We start from the raw sequence: 19,460 nt of genomic DNA on the forward strand, positions 1-19,460 counted from the left end.
ACAGAAGCAGTCAGCTACTGCCCTGCTCTCAGGCACGAAAGGTGATGATGATCAGTCTTCTGGAGGCACCAACAGTTTCATCACTGCTGCTACTATTATTACTGTTATGACACTGCAAATGGTTTCACTGACTTATGTTGTTGATATTATATATGTGGCACCAGGGCCTCATATGGGCATAGTTCCATGGTTCCTGAGCTGAGTTTTTTATTCCATTTTTTGTTGAAGGTAGAAAAAGAAAAGACACATAAATATACAGAAAAGAGAGGCACCTTAGCCATCCATAATGCTTCCAAGCAGTGTTGGAGCTCAAACCCAGGCCCTCAACTCACAGTTAAGACATGTGTCCTACTGGGTGAGCTCTCTTTCACTCCAGAGATGTTTTTTTTTTTTGCCTCCAGGGTTATTGCTGGGGCTCAGTGTCTGCATCATGAATCCACTGCTCCTGGAGGTTATTTTTTTTTCTTTTGTTGCCCTTGTTTTATCATTGTTGTGGTTATTATTTTATTATGTCATTGTTGTTGGATAGGACATAGAGAAATGGAGAGAGGAGGGGAAGACAGAGAGGGGGAGAGAGAGATAGACACCTGCAGACCTGCTTCACCACTCGTGAAGCTACCCCCCTGTAGGTGGGGAGTGTGTGTGTGGGGTTGAACAGGGATCCTTGCGCTGGTCCTCGCGCTTCATGCCATGTGTGCTTAACCCGCTGCACTACTGCTTGACCCCCACCCACCCCAGAGATGTTTTTAAGCTGGGTGTTACCAGGTTTGAAAATCAGTGCTTCTGAGGACATGGGCCTAGTCAAAACGGAGTGATTTCTTTTTCTTTTCTCTTTCCCCAGTAGAGAATATTTATTTATTTATAAAATGGAAATATTGACAAGAAAATGCAGTGACTTCTGAGTTGACTTGTCCAGCCCACCACCTTGCCCCACTACCAGGTGCTAACTTGCCAGTGTTGCTAGACCCGAGGAATGGGCCCAAGCATCTGAGCTCGCCCCTGCTCCGTCTGTGTTGTAGACAGATCTCTGGCAGTCCTGTGGCTGACACAGCTCAGAGAAATGAGATAGCCTGATGCCTGGGGCCATGAGAAGGAGATGCCCGCATTGTTACAGAGGAGGAAAGCATCAAAGAAGAAAGCAATCAGAGCTTCCCAGTTTCTGGAATGAAGATGCCTCCTCCACAGTGCACTCACTGAAGTCATTGTCCACTCAATGTGAAGAAGACTATTCCACATGTAAGCCATGTGCCATCTCCATGCTGCTAGGGGATCAGGCAAAGGTTAAATCTGCAGTAACGTAGACAGATAGGTGGGTGTTCAGTTGAATTGAATCTATAAATGGATAGTGACAAATCAATTCAGAGCCTCTAAATTCCAGGTATATAGCTAATGGTGACAACAGAGTCAGAGATGGGAGGGAGCCTTCAAATGTTCCTGCTCACGTCGAACCAATGAAAACAGGACGGATAAAAATCAAGACATGATAACACTAACTGTACAGTCAGGAGCTAGTCAAATACAAATATAGGAGAGGAGGTGGGCCAGAAAAACAAACAAACCTTTTTATCTGGCAGCGGAAGCGTCAAGTATCCTATGATTGAGGCCCAGACCAACTCTGCGGCTTCGCACCACATCCCTGGGGAGAGACAGGGAGAGGGATAGACAGCTAGTACCTGTGCCTCTCAGCTAGAAGACTTGGACAGTAGGAAAGGTCACTGGATTCCAAGAGGGAACTTAAGGGCTGGGCTAGAGTGGCAGCAGTGTGTCCTAATAGTTGGTCTGACAGAGGTCCATTTCCCTTACACGCAGAGCAAGCATAGATTCTGACCAGCTCACCTGGATACAATGCTGGTCCCAGCTCAGGTTCCAGCCTGGCCCCCACTGCACTGGAGGGAGTACCAATGCTGAGGGTCATGTACCTCTCTGTCTCTGTCTCTTGTCTCTCTTTATATCTGAAAAAAAAGTTGGCTTAGAGCAGTGAAACCCTGGCAGAAGGAAAAAAAAACACCCCATTATTTCCATGAACAACAATTACCACCCTTTGTTAGGAGTCCTCCTGCACTGCTGGTTGGAATGGAAATGGGTCCAATCCCTGTGGAGAGCAGTCTGGAGAACCCTCAGAAGGCTAGAAATGGACCTACCCTATGACCCTACAATTCCTCTCCTGGCGTTAGATCCTAAGGAAAGAAACACACCCATCCAAAAAGATGTGTTTATACTTATGTTCATAGCAACACAACTTGTAAGAGCCGAAACCTGGAAGCAACAACAGATGAGTGGCTGAGAAAGTTGTGGTTTATATACACAATGGAATACTACTCAGCTATTAAAAATAGTGAATTCACTTTCTTCACCTCATCTTGGATGGAGCTTGAAGGAATCATGTGAAGTGATATAAACCAGACAGAGAAGGATGAATATGAATCTCACTCATAGACAGAAGTTGAGAAATAAGAACAGAACAAAAAGGGAAACACAAAGCAGAACTTGGACTGGGTTTGGTGTACTGCACCAAAATGAAGGACTGGGGGGTGGGGGTGGGTGGGGGCTAAGGGCCTGGTGCATGATGGTGGAGGAGGACCTGGGCTTGGGGGTCAGAGCGTTTTGCAGAAAACTGAGAAATGTTACACATTGTACCAACAGCTGTACTACTGTAAACCACTAATCTCCTCATAATAATAATAAAAATAAGAACAAAAGTTATCGGGAGTTGGGAGGTAGTGCAGCAGGTTAAGCGCAGGTGGTGCGAAGCACAAGGACCGGCCTAAGGATCCCGGTTAGAGCCCCCGGCTCCCCACCTACAGGGGAGTCGCTTCACAGGCGGTGAAGCAGGTCTGCAGGTGTCTGTCTCTCTCTCCCCCTCTCTGTCTTCCCCTCCTCTCTCCATTTCTCTCTGTCCTCTCCAACAACAATAATAACAATAACTACAACAATAAAACAACAAGGACAACAAAAGGGAATAAATAATAAATAAATATTTTTTAAAAAGTTATCATTAACATTCTTTGGCAGATCGGGGCCACGTGCATGTGTGATCTCACCACTCTAAGCTAACTTTTCAGAGAGCAAGACCAAAAGACGGAGATGGAGAGAGACATCACAGCCCAACACTCCCCCACCCAGTGCTGTTATCCTTCCACATGGTGTTCCGGGAGCTCGAATCCCCGCTGTGCACAAGGCAAAGCAGGTGCTCTCCGAGGTGAGCTATCTGCCTGCCTCCTCTTTGAAAAGTTTAAGCACTTTAACTCCCATTTTTGAAGGCAAATAGGATTCAACACACTTTGTCAAAATATGTGTGGCTGCTTTCCAAGAGGTGACGGGGAGGTGTCGGTGGGCTGAGAACAAGGTGTCCGGGAGTCCCCTGCTCTGAGCAGAGGCAGGAGCTGAGGGCTCTCCAGTTAGCCATCTCCTCCTCCAAAAACACGTCTCTTTGTCAGAAGCCGACAGGTCTTCTGGGAGTTGGCACTGTGGTTAGCATGCATCTGAGGCCTGGAGTTCGAGCCCCAGCATCTCATGTGCCCAATGTTCTGGTCCTTTCTTTCTCTTTGCAGCTAGAAACAAGTCAACAGAAGAAGGTTTGGTTTGCTTGACCCTCCTCATACTCCTGGAGGGCGTGGGGACCAAGAATGTCCCAGAGGCAGTAAGAAATCCCTCAGCAGATCCTGGGGGGCAGTGCCTGTGAGTAGAGGGGGTGGGGATAAGGGGGTGTACCAAGCTTCTGCAGAATCTGTCCTCTGATCTGGATGCAGACTGACTGCACCAGCACCTTGTCGCTCTCACTTCTGTACAGCCATGTGCCTGAATGGAGAGAAGGAAATGGGGGGTGTCTTGAGGTCTCGTCCTGGGGGATTTACCTATGCTCTAAGAGCTGCCCCTGGGGGGATCCTCACTCCCCCCATTCCTGGGGGTGTGGCACCCTCTCTCCCTCTGCAGAGCTCAGCCCTGAAGAACTCCCCAGTGCTTCCCAACTGCACTGCCACGCATGGAGGTGAGGCTAGGGTGGGAGCTGATGACACCACCCCAAAGGTGTCAGTGGCACCCCGGTCACTCACAGCAAGGGCTCTCCAATAGGGCAGCTCCTGACCCCCAAGGTGGGCCACTAGACAAGACAGTGAGTGGTGAGAGGCCTGGGAGGGGTGAGGGCTTACTGATAAGCTGTCTGCAAAACAATCAGCTTGTGTAGGAGGCCTGCGCTCGTGCGCTCGTGCGCACACACAGAGTGTGGTATTAAGGACCTTTTTCTTGTATTGCCAGGTGTGATAAAGGAAATACGATTTTGCTACAGAGGTAAAATATCATTAAAAAGCTGTAAGAGGGCTTGGGAGGCAGCAGAGAGTCAGCACATAGAATCTGCCTGTGTGAGTGAGGCCACACCACTCCATGCTAGAGTTGAGTGGTGCTCTAGAGAAGAGAAAAGAAAAGGAAAGAATAGAACAAGAAAAAGAAAAGAAAAGAAAAGAAAAACTTGTTAAAAATTAAGCATGGGGAATTGGGCGGTAGCACAGCGGGTTAAACGCACTGGGCGCAAAGCGCAAGGACTGGCGTAAGGATCCCGGTTCGAGCCCCTGGTTCCCCACCTGCAGGGGAGTCACTTCACAAGCGGTGAAGCAGGTCTGCAGGTGTCTATATTTCTCTTCCCCTCTCTGTCTTCCCCTCCTCTCTCCATTTCTTTCTGTCCTATCCAACAACAATGACATCAATAACAATAACTACAACAATAAAATAACAAGGGAAACAAAAGGGAATAAATAAATATTTTTTTTAAAAAAATTAAGCATGAAATACACACACACACACACACACACACACACACACACACACACACACACACACACACAGATATCAAGTAACCAGTCAGTCCAGTTGAGGGAGAAAAGACATCTGAGAGAGCTCCTGCTCAGATATATAAAGCAGAGGCAGGTTCATTCTTTACGATTTCACACCTTTATGATTCTCTGCCAAATTGCCTTTTTGCCTATTTTTGGTGTGTGTGTGTGTGTGTGTGTGTGTGTGTGTGTGGGTGTGGGTGTGTAGCAGTGGTGATGGAGGGGGAGGTATCAGAAATGGTGGTCCCAAGTGCAGGAGCAAGCTCATCATTTGGGTGCCAAATAGTCACCCCCTCTGGAAAAATCCCCACACATTTCATGTGTGTGTATGTATGTGTGTTTGAGAGAAAAGCATTACTTTAATTTTTTTTTTTTTTGCCTCCAGGGTTATCACTGGGGCTCGGTGTCTGCACTACAAATCCATTGCTCCTGGAGGCCATTTTCCCCATTTTGCTGCCTTTGTTGTTACCCTTATTGTTGCTGTTATTATTATTGTTGTTGTCATTGCTGTCGTCATTGTTGGATAAGACAGAGAGAAATCAAGAAAGGAGGGGAAGACAGAGGGGGGTTAGAGAAAGACAGACATCTGCAGACCTGCTTCACCGCTTGTGAAGTGACCCCCCCCTACAGGTGGGGATCCTTATGCCCGTCCTTGTGCTTTGCGTCATGTGCGCTTAACCCGCTGCGCTACCGCTCGACCCTTGCATTAATTTAATTTTAAGAGATGTATTTACTGATGATAAAGAAAAAGAGGGAGAAAACCACAGCATTACTCTGCATATGTGCTGCCCAAGATGGAAATCAGGACCATGACTGGCATCCTGGGTCAGGGAGCTGGTTCTAAATTTGACCCCAGGAAGGGGCTGAGGGCAAAGGTTATTGTGAAGGCTGGAAGCTCCTTACCTGTGGCTCCGTTGTTGCTTATCAGGCTGCTCAGGATATACTCTGCTTTGAGAAGTTTTCCTGAAAAGAGGTCACCAGAGATAAACATGATGAGTCCAGGACATGTGGCTGCCACACATGCAGTAGGGCCAGGGAGATAGTTCAGTGGTAGTTCATGGGGCTTGCATGTATGAGTCTCTAGACTTGACACCCCAGCACCACCCATAGCCAGAGCCAAGTGGTGGTGTAGTTAAAAAAAAAAAAAGGGAGTTGGGCGGTAGCACAGTGGGTTAAGCACATGTGGCGCAAAGTGCAAGGACCGGTATAAGGATCCGGTTCAAGCCCCTGGCTCCCCACCTGCAGGGGAGTCGCTTCACAGGTGGTGAAGCAGGTCTGCCGGTGTCTATCTCTCTCTCCCCCTCTCTACTCCTTCTCTCTCCATTTCTCTCTGTCCTATCCAACAACAATGACATCAATGACAACAACAATAAAACAACAGGGCAACAAAAGGGAATAAATAAATAAATAGTTTAAAAAAAACAGGACTAGCAGTGGCACCCGACATTGGCACACCTGGTTAAGCGCACACATCATCAAGTGCAAGGGCCAGTGTTCGAACCCTCATTCGCCACCTGCAGCGGGTCTGCTTCATGAGCAGTGAAGCAGGTCTGTAGGTGTCTGTCTTTCTCTATCCCTCTCTATCTCTCCACTCCCCTATCAATCTCTCTCTATTCTGTCAAGTATAATTGAAAGAAAAAGGAAGAAATGGTCATCGGGAGTGGTAGATATGTAGTGCTGGCACCCAGCCCCAGTAATAGCAGTGGCAGGAAAGCAAACAAAAACGAGACTAGCAGTTCATAGTATGTTAGGAGAGTTCTCTAGTATCTCCAATAGCAATCAGACTTTGGTGGATAGATAGCAAAATACATAGACGAGAGAGAGAGAGAGAGATTTTGAATAGAATGAACATTTGTAGTCTTTGACTAAAAATGTCTGTCTTGTTTTCACTTAATTGTTTTAAAATTTATTTTTCATATTTTATTTTATTTTTGTATTCGATAGAGAGAAATTCAGAAGAAAGGGGGAAGACAGAGAGGGAGAGAAAGAGACACCTGCATTCCTACTTCACCACTGGTCAAGTGTCCCCTCCCTGCAGTTGGGGAGTGGAGCCTCAAACCCAGGTCCATGTACAAGGTAACACCATGTGTGCTTGACGGGCTGCACCACCTCCCAGTCCCCCACCTCTCTCTCTCTTTAATACAATCCAGGGAATGATCACTGCCACCGGTCAGTCTCTGGCTTTCTGTCTTTGTGTGCATGTGACAGAGACAGAGACTGATCTCACCCACCCCGCCACGGGCAGAGCGGCCCCCACCTGAGTGCACGGCTAACCGTGCCTGGCGGATGACGACCTGCGGGGCGATGGGCGTGGCCGGCTGCCACCTGTGTAGGCCCTTGGCCACCTGGAGCAACGGCCCGGATGCATCCAGCCCATACAGGAAGCGATCGCTCAGGAACACAACGGCGGCAGCCGTGGCACAGTCCCCAGCGAGGATGGAGGCTTTGAGGCATGCCTAGAGGAATGGGATGGTTAGGGAGAAGACAGGCTCAGCCACTCATCTGCCTGTGGGTATCTGGGCTGAAAGTTGTGGTACACATACAGAAGAGAATACTACTCGGCTGTGAAAAATGATGGAAGTCTTGAACTTGAAGCCATCACGTTAAGTGAGATAAACCAGAAAGAGAAGGGCAAATAGTGGATGATCTCACTCATAGGTGGAACTGAGGAAAACAAGAACAGAAAGAGAACACACAAAATTTAACTTGGAATGGATTTGGTGTTTTGCATCAAAGCCAAAAACTTCAGGGAAAGAGGGAGAGGGACAGGATGAAGGGATTCTGGGGGCCTTGTTTGTCTCCTAGACATCAATCAAGGGGACATGGTAAGCTGTGCCTCTGTGTTAAAGCAGTAAATCATTACCTCCCCCATAAATAAAAAATATTTCAAAGTAAACAGAGCAATGAGGTCTGAACATCAGGAGCTGGGCTTATTTCAGTAGTGAATAAACAGTGACCACGGGATTCTGCTATTTATACATAAGAGTTCAGAGATCTGAAAATAAAATTGTAATAAAAAAAATCGGTCCAGAGTGGCGAAGCCTGGGTTATAACAATGATATAACAACAACAACAACAACAAAACTGAAGGACTTAGTTGGGGGCAGCTGGCCTAGGGAGAGCATATTCCAGGCCCTGATCTGGGCGAGCCAAGGGCCGCCTTCCCACCCTCATGCATCCCCGCCTCTCCCCCTACCCCGAGCCCCCGGTCCCCACCTGTGATCAGAGGCTGTGCAAACAGCCCATCCCTTCAGCCATTCGATGGGTGGGGAGCGGGGATCGGACAGTATTGCCTAATCTGCAGCCCCCGCATCCCTCCTCTCTGAAAAGAGGGGAGCACAAAAGCCTGAGAGAGTGACCCACCAGACAAAAGGCCTTTGAGTCCCTTGGAAAAGTAGGCTTGGAGAAGGATGGAAGGAATCCAAGTGGCCCTATTATTTCCACTTGCGCTAATTAGACATTTTTCTGTCGGCCCCTGAGCACCGCTGAGAGGCCAAAGTCGCTGAATTCATTTCTAAAGTGTTTACAGAAGTTTGCATCTGTTTGTGTCTCTTCAGGAGGAAAATGGCACTTCAATAGCATTGTGGGACATCTAAGGGAAGCATCCTTTTCTCGAGGGCCTGGCAGCCTGCAGAGTTTCACTTGGGCCAGGGCCTCTGGCTCCAACCTTTCTCTCTATCTCTCTGCCCCAAACCAAACCCACAGATGCATCTCCCTTTCCTCGCCCTCTCTTGAACTGGCGGCCTGCTGGGCGCTCAAGGATTTCCCTGGGAGCCGCCCTCCTCCTCCTCTTCCTCCTCCTCCTCGCTGTCTCCCTCCCCAGACTCTCCCAGCTCCTAGAAACTAATACCCACTTTCATTTGCTGCCAGGGGAGGGAGGGCACATTCCTCTGCAGTGTTGCCGAATTCACACTGCCATCCTGGGAATCACCCCAACACAGGCCGGGCCGGGCAGGAATGAAAGGGGTGCGGGTGTGTGGCCGAGGCCAGCCCAGGGGGTCTCCCTGCCAGCTGAAATGTGCCCGGCGCCTGCACAATTCCATTAAGATGAAAGAGATGCTCTGGGCCTCCCCCGTGTCTCCAGATCACAAGAGAAAAAGAAAACAACACACACAAGATACACACACACACATACACACACACACACACACACACACACACACACACACACACACACACACACACCACCGAGTCCACAGGCCAGCCTTTGAAACTGGCCCACAGGGAATTGGATTCCCAGAGGAGGGAGGGAGGGAGTGTGTGTGTGTGTGTGTGTGTGTGTGTGTGTGTGTGTGTGTGTGTGTGTGTGTGTATTTCAGGCCCGGACCTGGCCTGCCATTGCAGAGGACCCCAAACAAGGCTGGTTTGAGCCAGTGTGGGACACAGTGCCAGAGCTGGTGTTGTAGGTCTGTCCAAGGCCTGAAAGCAGGCACTGTGGTGGTTATGCTTGAGAGAGGGGTGAGAAGGGGCACAGATCTTGGGTGGTGGGAGTAGTGTGGACCTATATATCTGTTATTGTATAATCTTATGAATCAGGAATTCAAAACAAATTTAAAATATTCTTGATGGGTTAGAGAGACAGCATAACGGTGATGCCCAAGTCTTTCATGCCTAAGACCTTGAGGTCTCAGGTTCAAACCCCAGCACTATCATAAGCCAGAGCTGAGCAGTGCTATCTCTCTCTCCATCTCCTCCTGTTTCTCTTTCATTAAATATAAATATATAAGATATATAAAATGTAAAAACATAGTTGCTTGATAGGACACAAAGCAGTTGAGAAGGGGAAGGGAAGAGGAGATAGAGGAAGAGAGAAAGACAGACACCTGCAGCCCTGCCTCACCTCTCGTGAAGCTTTCCCCTTGCACGTGGGGAGCAGGGTCTTGAAGCTGGGTCCTTGCAAGAAGCGGGACTTTTGTTCTTGTTCCCCCCCCCCCCTTGGGCTAGCTGAAGGGGATCGCTGGCAAAATTGTGTTTGGCTTATGGAGTGACTGTGTTTACATGAAGATTCTGGTGTTAGGACAGCTCAACAGGAAGGGTGCACACCCTGCCACGTGCACAGGATAGGCTTGAGCTCAGGCACCATGTGGGAGGCGCCACAACACCTGAAGAGGCTCTGTTGCTGTGACAGCTCTCTCTCCTCTCCCTGTCTCTCCCCTCCCCTTTCTTGCTATGTAGGATAAATATATGTATATGAGCGGGAATGGAAATGGGTGGTGACATACTCAGTAGAGTGCACGTCACCATATATGAGGACCTGGGTTTAGACCTACCAGTCTCCACCTTCATGAGTGGTGGAGCAGTGCCGGAGCTTCTCCTCTGCAGGTGGGGAGTGGGGGGCTTGAATCTGGGTCCTTGCACATGGTAGCATGTGCTCAACTGGGTACACCATTGCCCAACCTATGCCCCAAATTTTTATATTCCTTTTTACATTTTTTTTTTCTGATGATCATTGGGGCTTTACCATTCAAGGTTGACTTTTTTTTTTTTTTTTTTTTTTGCCTCCAGGGCTGTTGCTGGGGCTCGGTGCCTGCACTATGAATCCACTGCTCCTGGAGGCTATTTTTTCCCCCTTTTCTTGCCCTTGTTATTTATCGTTGTTGTAGTTATTATTGTTGTTGTTACTGCTGTCGTCGTTGTTGTATAAGACAGACAGAAATCGAGAGAGGAGGGGAAGACAGAGGGGGAGAGAAAGACAGACATCTGTAGACCTGCTTCACCACTTGTGAAGTGACCCCCCTGCAAGTGGGGAGCTGGGGACTCGAACCAAATCCTTAATGTCAGTCCTTGCGCCTCGCCCATGTGTGCTTAACCCGCTGTCCCGCTGTGCTACAGTCAGGCCCCTCAGGGTTGATTTTTTTTCAGACACATATGAATATATATGTGTATATAGGGAGAGAAAGAGAAAGGCAGAGACAGAGGGAGAAAGGGAAAGATACTTGGATTCAGTCCTTTCTTCTTTCAGCTGTGTTTGCCTAGAGGCAAAGGTAAGTTTCTCCCAGTGCAGTGCGGTCTAAGCTGGAACCCATGTGGGGACATGGCAAACCAGGTGTGCTACCAGGTCAGCTATCTTGCTGGCCCAGAACTGTTAGATTCCTACCTGACAAGACTGTCCAGGGTCAGAGTCACACTTCAGGGACAGTGCCTGAACAACTCATGCCTAGATGAACAGTGTTGTCAGTATCCGTGACAGGTGCACTTAATCAGGTGCACCACTGCCCGCCGCCACCTAATATCCGTGAAAGAAATATATCTAGCTCTCAGTCTTTACATGGCAAATAAAGAGAAAAAGTTTCAGGGTTTAGCTGGTTGCTCTTTCAGATGCCTGTTAGAACAGTTACTAGAGGGAGACTGAAGAAGCGGGGAACATTCCCCACTATACAAAAAACGAGGCAAATGGGCTTCCGGTAGAATGGGCCATGCTCTAATTATATATATATAATTGTTGTTGTTATTAGAGAGAGTATGTTTCACATTGAGAAGGAGAGAGAGAAAGAAAGGGAGAGAAATCAGGGCCCCACTCCAGTACATACAGCCCCAGGTTTAGAACCAGGAACCTCAGGCATAAGGTCCCTGTCTGAGTTATCTTCTTGGCCACCAACAAATCAGCTCTGTAAGTAAATTGTAATGAGAGAGAGAGAAAGGCTATGGAAACCTCAAGGCTAAGCTCTTTCAAAACTTGAGTTTTCTTTTCTTTTTCTTTTTTAAAGATTGTATTTATTTAATGAGAAATTAAATATTTATTATTTAAATATTTATTATTAAATATTAAAATATTTATTATTAAATATTTATTATTTAAATAAAAATTAAATATTTATTTAATGAGAAAGATAGAAGAGAGAGAGAGAGAGAGAGAACCAGATATCACTCTGGTACATGTGCTACCGGAGATTGAACTCAGGACCTCATGCCTTAGCCACTGCACCACCTCCAGAAGTGTTTTCATTATTGTGATTTCTGCACTAAAAAAAAAAAAAAAACATGAAAGAGTGCACAGAAGGGAAACTTCTAACCTAGCTAGAAATCTCCTAGGTGAAAGGTGTGAATGGGTTTTGACATCCTTGAATTGGGGAAAAAAAAACTTATTAGCTGGATTTCAAGACATGATTTTTTTCATAATTAACTGGGAGCGGCTTGCAATATGAGAGGTGTGAATCCATATTCACGAAGGCCCCTTTTATTTGGCTCTGCGTATCTATGCAACATCATTATTCTCAGCAACTTTACCCATTAAGACCAAGTATTGAAAAGAACTGTAGCCGTCATATCTTCAAAGCACAGCAACAAGCCAAGACTTAAAGAAAACAACAACAACAAAAAAAAAACCTAATTAAACACATTCAGTCACAATCTTAGCCTGTATGGAAAGCTTCTCATGCCAATGATGCCATTTAAAAAACCATTTAAAGATATTCATTGAATCTTTGTCTTATTCTTTATTTTAAATATTTATTTATTCCCTTTTTTTGCCCTTGTTGTTTTATTGTTGTAGTTATTATTATTGTCATCATTGTTGTTGGATAGGACAGAGAGAAATGGAGAGAGGAGGGGAAGACAGAGAGGGAGAGAGAAAGATAGACACCTGTAGACCTGCTTCACCGCTTGTGAAGTAACTTCCCTGCAGGTGGGGAGCCGGGGCTCGAACCGGGATCCTTCTGCTGATTCTTGCGCTTTGCGCCATGTACACTTAATCTGCTTTGCTACCGCCCGACTCTCATCTTTGTCTTATTCTTAAATGTCTATGCTGGAGAAATATACAAAACATAGCAATACAGAAAGCACTTACACAGACCAGTAAGTGTTTATCAGGTGTCTGATCAAAAGTTTTTATATTGGGAGTCCGGCGGTAGCACAGCAGGTTAAGCACAAGTGACTAGAGGAAGGATCCCGGTTCGAGCCTCCGGCTCCCCACCTGCAGGGAATTTGCTTCACAGGCGGTGAAGCATGCCTGCAGGTGTCTGTCTTTCTCTCCCCCTCTCTGTCTTCCCCTCCTCTCTCCGTTTCTCTCTGTCCTATCCAACAATCACCACATCAATAACTACAACAAAACTACAAGGACAACAAAAGGGAATAAATAAATATAAAAAAAAATAAAATAAAATAATTTTTTTAAAAAAGTTTTTATATTAATGGAATAAACAAAAAAATTTTTTTAAATTTATTTACTATTGGATAGAGACAGAGAGAAACTGAGAGGGGAGAGGGAGATAGAGAGGGAAAGAGATACCTGCAACCCTGCTTCACCACTTGTGAAGCTTTCACCCTGCAGGTGGGGACCTGGGGCTTGAACCTGGGTCCTTTCACATTGTAATGTGTGTGCTCAACCAGGTGTGCCACCACCTGCTCCACCCCCAATAAAAAAATAAGAATTCATGGATTAGTGAGATAATACACACTTATCTTTTCCTCTGGACAAACACAGCCGAAAGAAGAAAGGACTGAGTCTAAGTATCACTGAACGTATTAAGCATGAACATTTCCTCATCTCTGTCCATGGGGGTGAGGGCAGCTGGGCTTATACACAGGAATGGTGGTTTCTTCATGTGAAGGGGAGGAGAAGGTGTGGGTAAAGGGGAGTGGGAGACATGGGAGTTGGTCTCAGATCACCTGGCTTCACAGTGTTACCTGGGATGGTTGCTCAGGTTCTCTCAAACACCTCGCCTGACAAAGAAAAGGAGGATAAATCTTTATTTTATTTTTTATCTTTTGCCTCTGGGGTTATCACTGGGGCTCGGTGCTGGCACTATGAATCCACTGCTCCTGGCGGCCACTTTTTCTACTTTATTGGATAGGACAGAGAGAAACTGAGAGAGGCGGGGGAGAGAGAGAGGGAGAGAGGAAGAGACAACTGCAGACCTGCTTCACCAGTTGTGAAGCGCCCGCCTTCCTTGCAGGTGGGGAACAGGGGCTGGAACCCAGATCCTTGTGCAGGTCCTTGTGCTTAGTACTATGTGCACTTAACTGGGTATGCCACTGCCCGGTCCCCAAGAGGAGAATAAATCTTATTCTTTTTTAAAAAATATTTATTTATTTATTCCCTTTTGTTGCCCTTGTTGTTTTATTGTTGTAGTTATCATTAGTGTTATGTTGTTGGATAGGACAGAGAGAAATGGAGAGAGGAGGGGAAGACAGAGAGGGGGAGAGACAGACACCTGCAGACCTGCTTCACAGCCTGTGAAGTGACTCCCCTGCAGGTGGGGAGCCAAGGGCTCAAACCAGTTATCCTTACACCGGTCCTTGTGCTTTGCGCCAACTTGTGCTTAACCCACTGCGCTACTGCCCGACTCCCCATAAATCTTATTCTTTTGGTAACCTGGCAGGACTGGCACACATGAGATTCCAAATGTAACTCCCGGCATTGGGTATGCCTGAGTAATGCTCTCTTTCACTGTCTGCCTCTCAAATAAGCAAAAGCAAAAAACAAAGGAACCCCAACTTTTTTCCAAGGTTATCATCAAAATGATACCTTTAGAAGCACATGGTACAGTGAACAAAGTGTTGGGCTCAAAGGCTTGGGTTCCAGGGTTCCATCCTTGGCAGCACATGTACCTGAGTGATGCTCTTTCATTAATAACTACATTAAAATAAATCTTTTCTTTTTCATCTGCTGATGACAATTGACTCTTTGCTCTGGCTCAACCTAGCAGAGGGTGTCAGATATTTTCAGACACACACACACACACACACACACACACACACACACACACACACAACTCACACACACACACACCTGGGGAGAGTATTCTCGATTCTCGTCTGGACCCCTTTTTGTCTGGGTCTGTCAGATGCGGCAGGCGATGGCAGGCAATGTTACTGCGGGAGTGGATAAACACCTCCCCAGGAACGGCAGCATGCTGAAAGCCACTGCCCGCTTTTGTCTGCCTGCCTGTTCATCCTCGGCATCGGGGGCTGCTGGAACTACCCGCCCAGCCCACCGCCCCCGCCCCCGCCCCCCAAGACTTGGCTCAGCCTCGGGCCTCATTACAGGGAGACACGAAACCCGTGCCATCGGGTCAGCCTCCTTCAAAGGGAGAGCTCACAGGCCTGGTTCTGTGGCAACCAGAATTTCGCTGGTAGAATTTTAAGGACGAGTCACTGTTTTAATTTCTCTCCCATCGACACTTGAAAGGCCCACATTCAGAGGGGCAGTTTTTGGCAGCACATTTGAGAGTGGGGGTTTTAAATCCCCAGTGAATTTAATCACGCTCCCCCTCACCGTCTGGCCATACACAGGCCTCGGGGCTAATATTTGTCCTCCTCGGCCTCCATTCTTTGGGAAGCCGGTTCCCCCTTATACTACATGAAAGTCATTTGGGAGGCATCTGAGCCTTTGTTTCTGGCCCTTCATCAAAAGGGGGCACCGCCACACCCGGCGGAGGAGGCTCAAGCTCTGAGGCACTGGGCACTGGGACTGAGGGGGTGCCAACTTGCAGAAGAACTGTGCTCAGCACAAAAGACCAGTGGCACCAGCAGGAGGCAGGTCTGGGGCTGCAGGGGGTAATTATGCCAGGGAGGGAGGCCACCAGCTCTGTGCAGCCCTGCGGCAAGGGTGGGCTTACAAAGACTTGGGGGGAGGGGCCGAATGCTGGGTGTACCCAGTAGAGCACAGAAGTTACCATGGACAAGGATCAGGGTTCAAGCCCCTACTCCTTACCTGCATTGGGGACACTTCATGAGTGGTGAAGCAGGTCTGCAGGTGTCTCTATCTCTCTCTTTCTTGCCCTCCCCCTCTGGATTTCTCTGTCTCTATCAAACAAAATAGAAAGACAAGCCAAAACATAAAATAGCCAAAGGAGTGGTGGATTCATAGTGCCAGCACGGAGCCCTAGTGATAACCCTGGTGGCAATTCAAAACAAACAATAAGCTAAGATTTGGGGGGCCACGCCAGGCTCAGAATCAGGGACAGTGAGTGTCCTGGTCCTTTTACTGTCTCTGGATTTCATTTTCCCCACTTGACAAGCCATGGGTTTGAAATAGAATCTCCTTCCTTCCTTCCTTTTCCCTTTCTTTCCTACCTTCCTCCCTCCTTTCTTTTTCTTTCTTTCTTTCTTTCTTTCCTTCTTTTTTTCTTTCCTTCCTTCCTTCCTTCCTTCCTTCCTTTCTCTCTTCCTTTCCTCCATAATTTCTTTTCTTCTTTTGTTAGATTTATTTGTTAGAGAGAGACAGAGGGAGAGAACACCAGATCATCACTCTGGTACATGTGACATCAAGGATTGAACTCAGGACCTTATGCTTAAGAGTCTAATGCTTATTCTCTGTGCCACCTCCTGAGCTGTGAAACAGAAGCCTTTAAAATTTCCCTGCAGCTTTGATTACTACCATCTGATAAAGAAATAAATGAGTTTTCACAAATTCACCAGTTCTTTGCATGCATATGTGCATATATGCTTCGTGTGTGTGCACACAAGCATGGGTGGGAGTTCAAAAAACCCACCCCCCCCAAAACAAGAGGAAACTGCCACTTAGCTCACTTAAGGCTACTGAATGGGAAGAGAAAAGGTGTGGGGACAAGAACTTTGTGCTTCCTGTGCTTTTTCAGTGAGATGCCGGGTCTGCCAGCTGATGAAAGGACCCAGGTCCTCCGCTGTTGAGAAAGGAGAGTCAGGATTCCTGCTCGCCCTGGGGCAGTGTGAGAAGCTTAGGTGTGTGAAGCTTTTGATCCTACCTGGACCTGTGGGAAAGTGTTCAGCAGATCATCCTTTTCTCTCTCTCTCTCTATCTCTCTCTCTCCCCCCTTTTCTTTTTGATAGAGGTTGGGAGCTGTCCATTGTGAAGACTCAAAGAAATGAAAAGAATAAAAGTAGCTGAGTCAACGCCCATGTTCAGCGGGGAAGCAATTACAGAAGCCAGACCTTCTTCCACCTTCTGCATCCCACAACGACCCTGGGTCCATGCTCCCAGAGGGATAGAGAAGGGGAAAGCTATCAGGGGAGGGGATGGGATATGGAGACTGGGTGGTGGGAATGGTGTGGAGTTGTACCCCTCCTATCCTACAGTTTTGTTAATGTCTCCTTTCTTAAATAAAAAAAATAAAAAATAAAAAAATTATAAGTTAAAAAAAAGTAGCTGAGGATCCCACTACTTTAATGCAAATGTTTGTCCAGATTTATTTAGGTGTCACTGCTTAGAATTTGTATTAGGTACTTTATAAGATACTCATGTCCCTCTGTGCTATCCATCTGTCCCCATCTGTCTGTCTATCTATCATCTATCAATGCTATTATGTATGTATATATTTAATCTATGCATGCTATCTATCTATCCATCCATCTATCTATCCATTTATTCAACCATCCTATCATCCATCTCTTTCAGCTAGATATTCTTCTATCACCTACTGACCTAATCTATCTATCCATCCTTTAGTTTTTTATTTTTTTAACTATTTATTTATTTATTCCCTTTTGTTGCCCTTGTTGTTTTATTGATATCGCTGATGTTGGATAGAGCAGAGAGAAACTGAGAGAGGAGGGGAAGACAGAGAGGGGGAGAGAGAAAGACAGATACCTGCAGACCTGCTTCACCACCCATGAAGCGACTCCCCTGCAGGTGGGGAGCCAGGGGCTTGAACCGGGATCCTTATCTGGTCCTTGTGTCATCCATCCTTTTTATCATCTATCCAGGCATCCATTAATCCAGCCTATCATCTATTTATTTTATTATTTATTTATTTATTTATTTATTTTTACCAGAGCACTGTTTAGCTCTGCCTTATGATGGTGCGGGGGATTGAACCTGGGGCTTTGGAGCCTCAGGCATGAAAGTCTCTTTGCATAACCACTATGTTATCTACCCTCCACCCTTTATTTTATTACTTTTTATTTTTGTTTATTATTGGACAGAGACAGAGAGAAATTGAGAGGGGACTGAGGAGGTAGAGGGGGAAAGAGACAGAGAGACACCTACCTGTAGCCCTGCTTCACCACTCGTGAAGCTTCTCCCCTGCAGGGGGGGGGGACCAGGGGCTTGAACCTGGGTCCTTGCACACTGTAGTTAACCAGGTATGCCACCACCTGGCCCCCAGCCTATTATCTATTTATTTGAGTCTGGTTCTTACTGCATTGAAGGAAAGTTTGGTGCTGTAGTCTGCCTGTCTGTCTATGTGTGTGTAATTAAGTAAATAAAAAAATTAAAAATGGTCTGGGTGGTGGCACACCAGATAGGCTACATGTTGCCAAGTGCACAAACTCGGGCTTAAACGTCCTGTCCCCACCTGCAAGGGTGAAGCTTCAAGAGGGGTGAAGCAGGACTGTAGGTGTCTCTCTGTCTCTTTCCCTCTCTATCTCCCCTATCCTTTAAATATTTGTCTCTCTCCAATAATAAATAAAATACTAAAAAAATAAATTGTTAAAAACAAAGAAATTTATTAGTTTACCCATTTCCTTTAATGTTCATTGTTTTTCTATGTATATTAAAACAATAAACTATAATACTATATATCATATTAATATATTAATAAGAACATATTAATTTATTATGTACATAAAATATTTCTGTCAGTGTTTTCGTGACTGCATAGTTCTGTATCCCTCTCTCGTGTGTGTGTGTGTGTACATGTTTTAATTTTTATCATTTTATTGGGGGGCTAGTGTTTATAGGACCATTGTTGGCACACGGGTGCAATTTCTCATCCCAGGACAGGTGAATCATTCCCATCTTGGGTTCTTTTTTTTTTTTTTTTTTTAAAGTTCTGATATTTTATTAAGTTTTTTTTTTTTAATTTTTTTTTTAATATTTTATTTATTCCCTTTTGTTGCCATTGTTGTTTTATTGTTGTAGTTATTATTGTCGTCGTTGTTGGATAGGACAGAGAGAAACGGAGAGAGGAGGGGAAGACAGAGAGGGGGAGAGAAAGATAGACACCTGCAGACCTGCTTCACCACCTGTGAAGCGACTCCCCTGCAGGTGGGGAGCCGGGGTTCGAACCGGGATCCTTATGCCGGTCCTTGTGCTTTGCACCACCTGCGCTTAACCTGCTGCGCTACAGCCCGACTCCCATTTTATTAAGTTTTTATATTGACCATGCCATGAATTCCTAAGGAATGGGTTCCAGCAGCTCTGGTTCCTTTCCATTGGTTCTCACAAAGTGTGCTTCTCTGGGTGGAGCAGCCTTGGCGCTTCAGTTGAACCCAAGTCCCCTTCTCTTTGGCTTCCTTTTTTTTCTGATCATTTTCCTCCACACGTTTCAAGAAGCTGTCTCTGCTCTTAGAGTGCTTAATATGCTCAATACGAACATTAATTCTCTTGGCAAGAATCTTGCCCTTGACTTGTTTGTTTACAACAATGCCAACAGCATGCTGGGTAACATTGTAGACTCTTCCAGTTTTGCCATGGTAACATTTGTGGGGCCTTCCTTTTTGAACAGTGCCCATTCCCTTTATATCTACAATATCACCTTTCTTATAGATCCGCATATATGTGGCCAAAGGAACAACTCCATGTTTTCTAAAAGGCCTAGAGAACATATAGCGTGTTCCTCTCCTTTTTCCCTTTGTGTTAGTCATCTTGGCAATTTACTGGAAGATGGTTGCTCCGGCCGAAAGCCCCATCTTGGGTTCTATTCCACCATCCTGCACCAGGACCCCAGAGCCTCCCCATCTCCAACCCCCTTCCTGACCTTTGGAAGACCCCAG

At 46.4% G+C, this 19,460-nt stretch overlaps 1 protein-coding gene and 1 pseudogene across 10 annotated transcripts in view; both read right to left on the reverse strand.

Annotated features, from left to right (window-relative positions):
- ALPK1 (alpha kinase 1) overlaps nt 1–19,460 on the reverse strand; it is a 101,957-nt gene that overhangs the window by 31,590 nt on the left and 50,907 nt on the right. For 7 of the 10 annotated variants that reach the window (XM_060186205.1, XM_060186206.1, XM_060186207.1 and 4 more), the window contains 4 exons: nt 7,084–7,282; nt 5,730–5,789; nt 3,712–3,798; nt 1,560–1,636 (listed from right to left, as the gene is read on the reverse strand). In XM_060186205.1, coding sequence (XP_060042188.1) covers nt 1,560–1,636; nt 3,712–3,798; nt 5,730–5,789; nt 7,084–7,282 — 423 coding nt within the window. The other 3 variants (XM_060186212.1, XM_060186211.1, XM_060186210.1) reach the window with 2 other exon arrangements.
- Nucleotides 18,839–19,381, reverse strand: LOC132536983 (large ribosomal subunit protein eL21-like; annotated as a pseudogene).

The sequence above is a fragment of the Erinaceus europaeus genome, chromosome 2 (assembly GCF_950295315.1).
Source record: "Erinaceus europaeus chromosome 2, mEriEur2.1, whole genome shotgun sequence".
Classification (NCBI taxonomy): Eukaryota; Metazoa; Chordata; class Mammalia; order Eulipotyphla; family Erinaceidae; genus Erinaceus; species Erinaceus europaeus.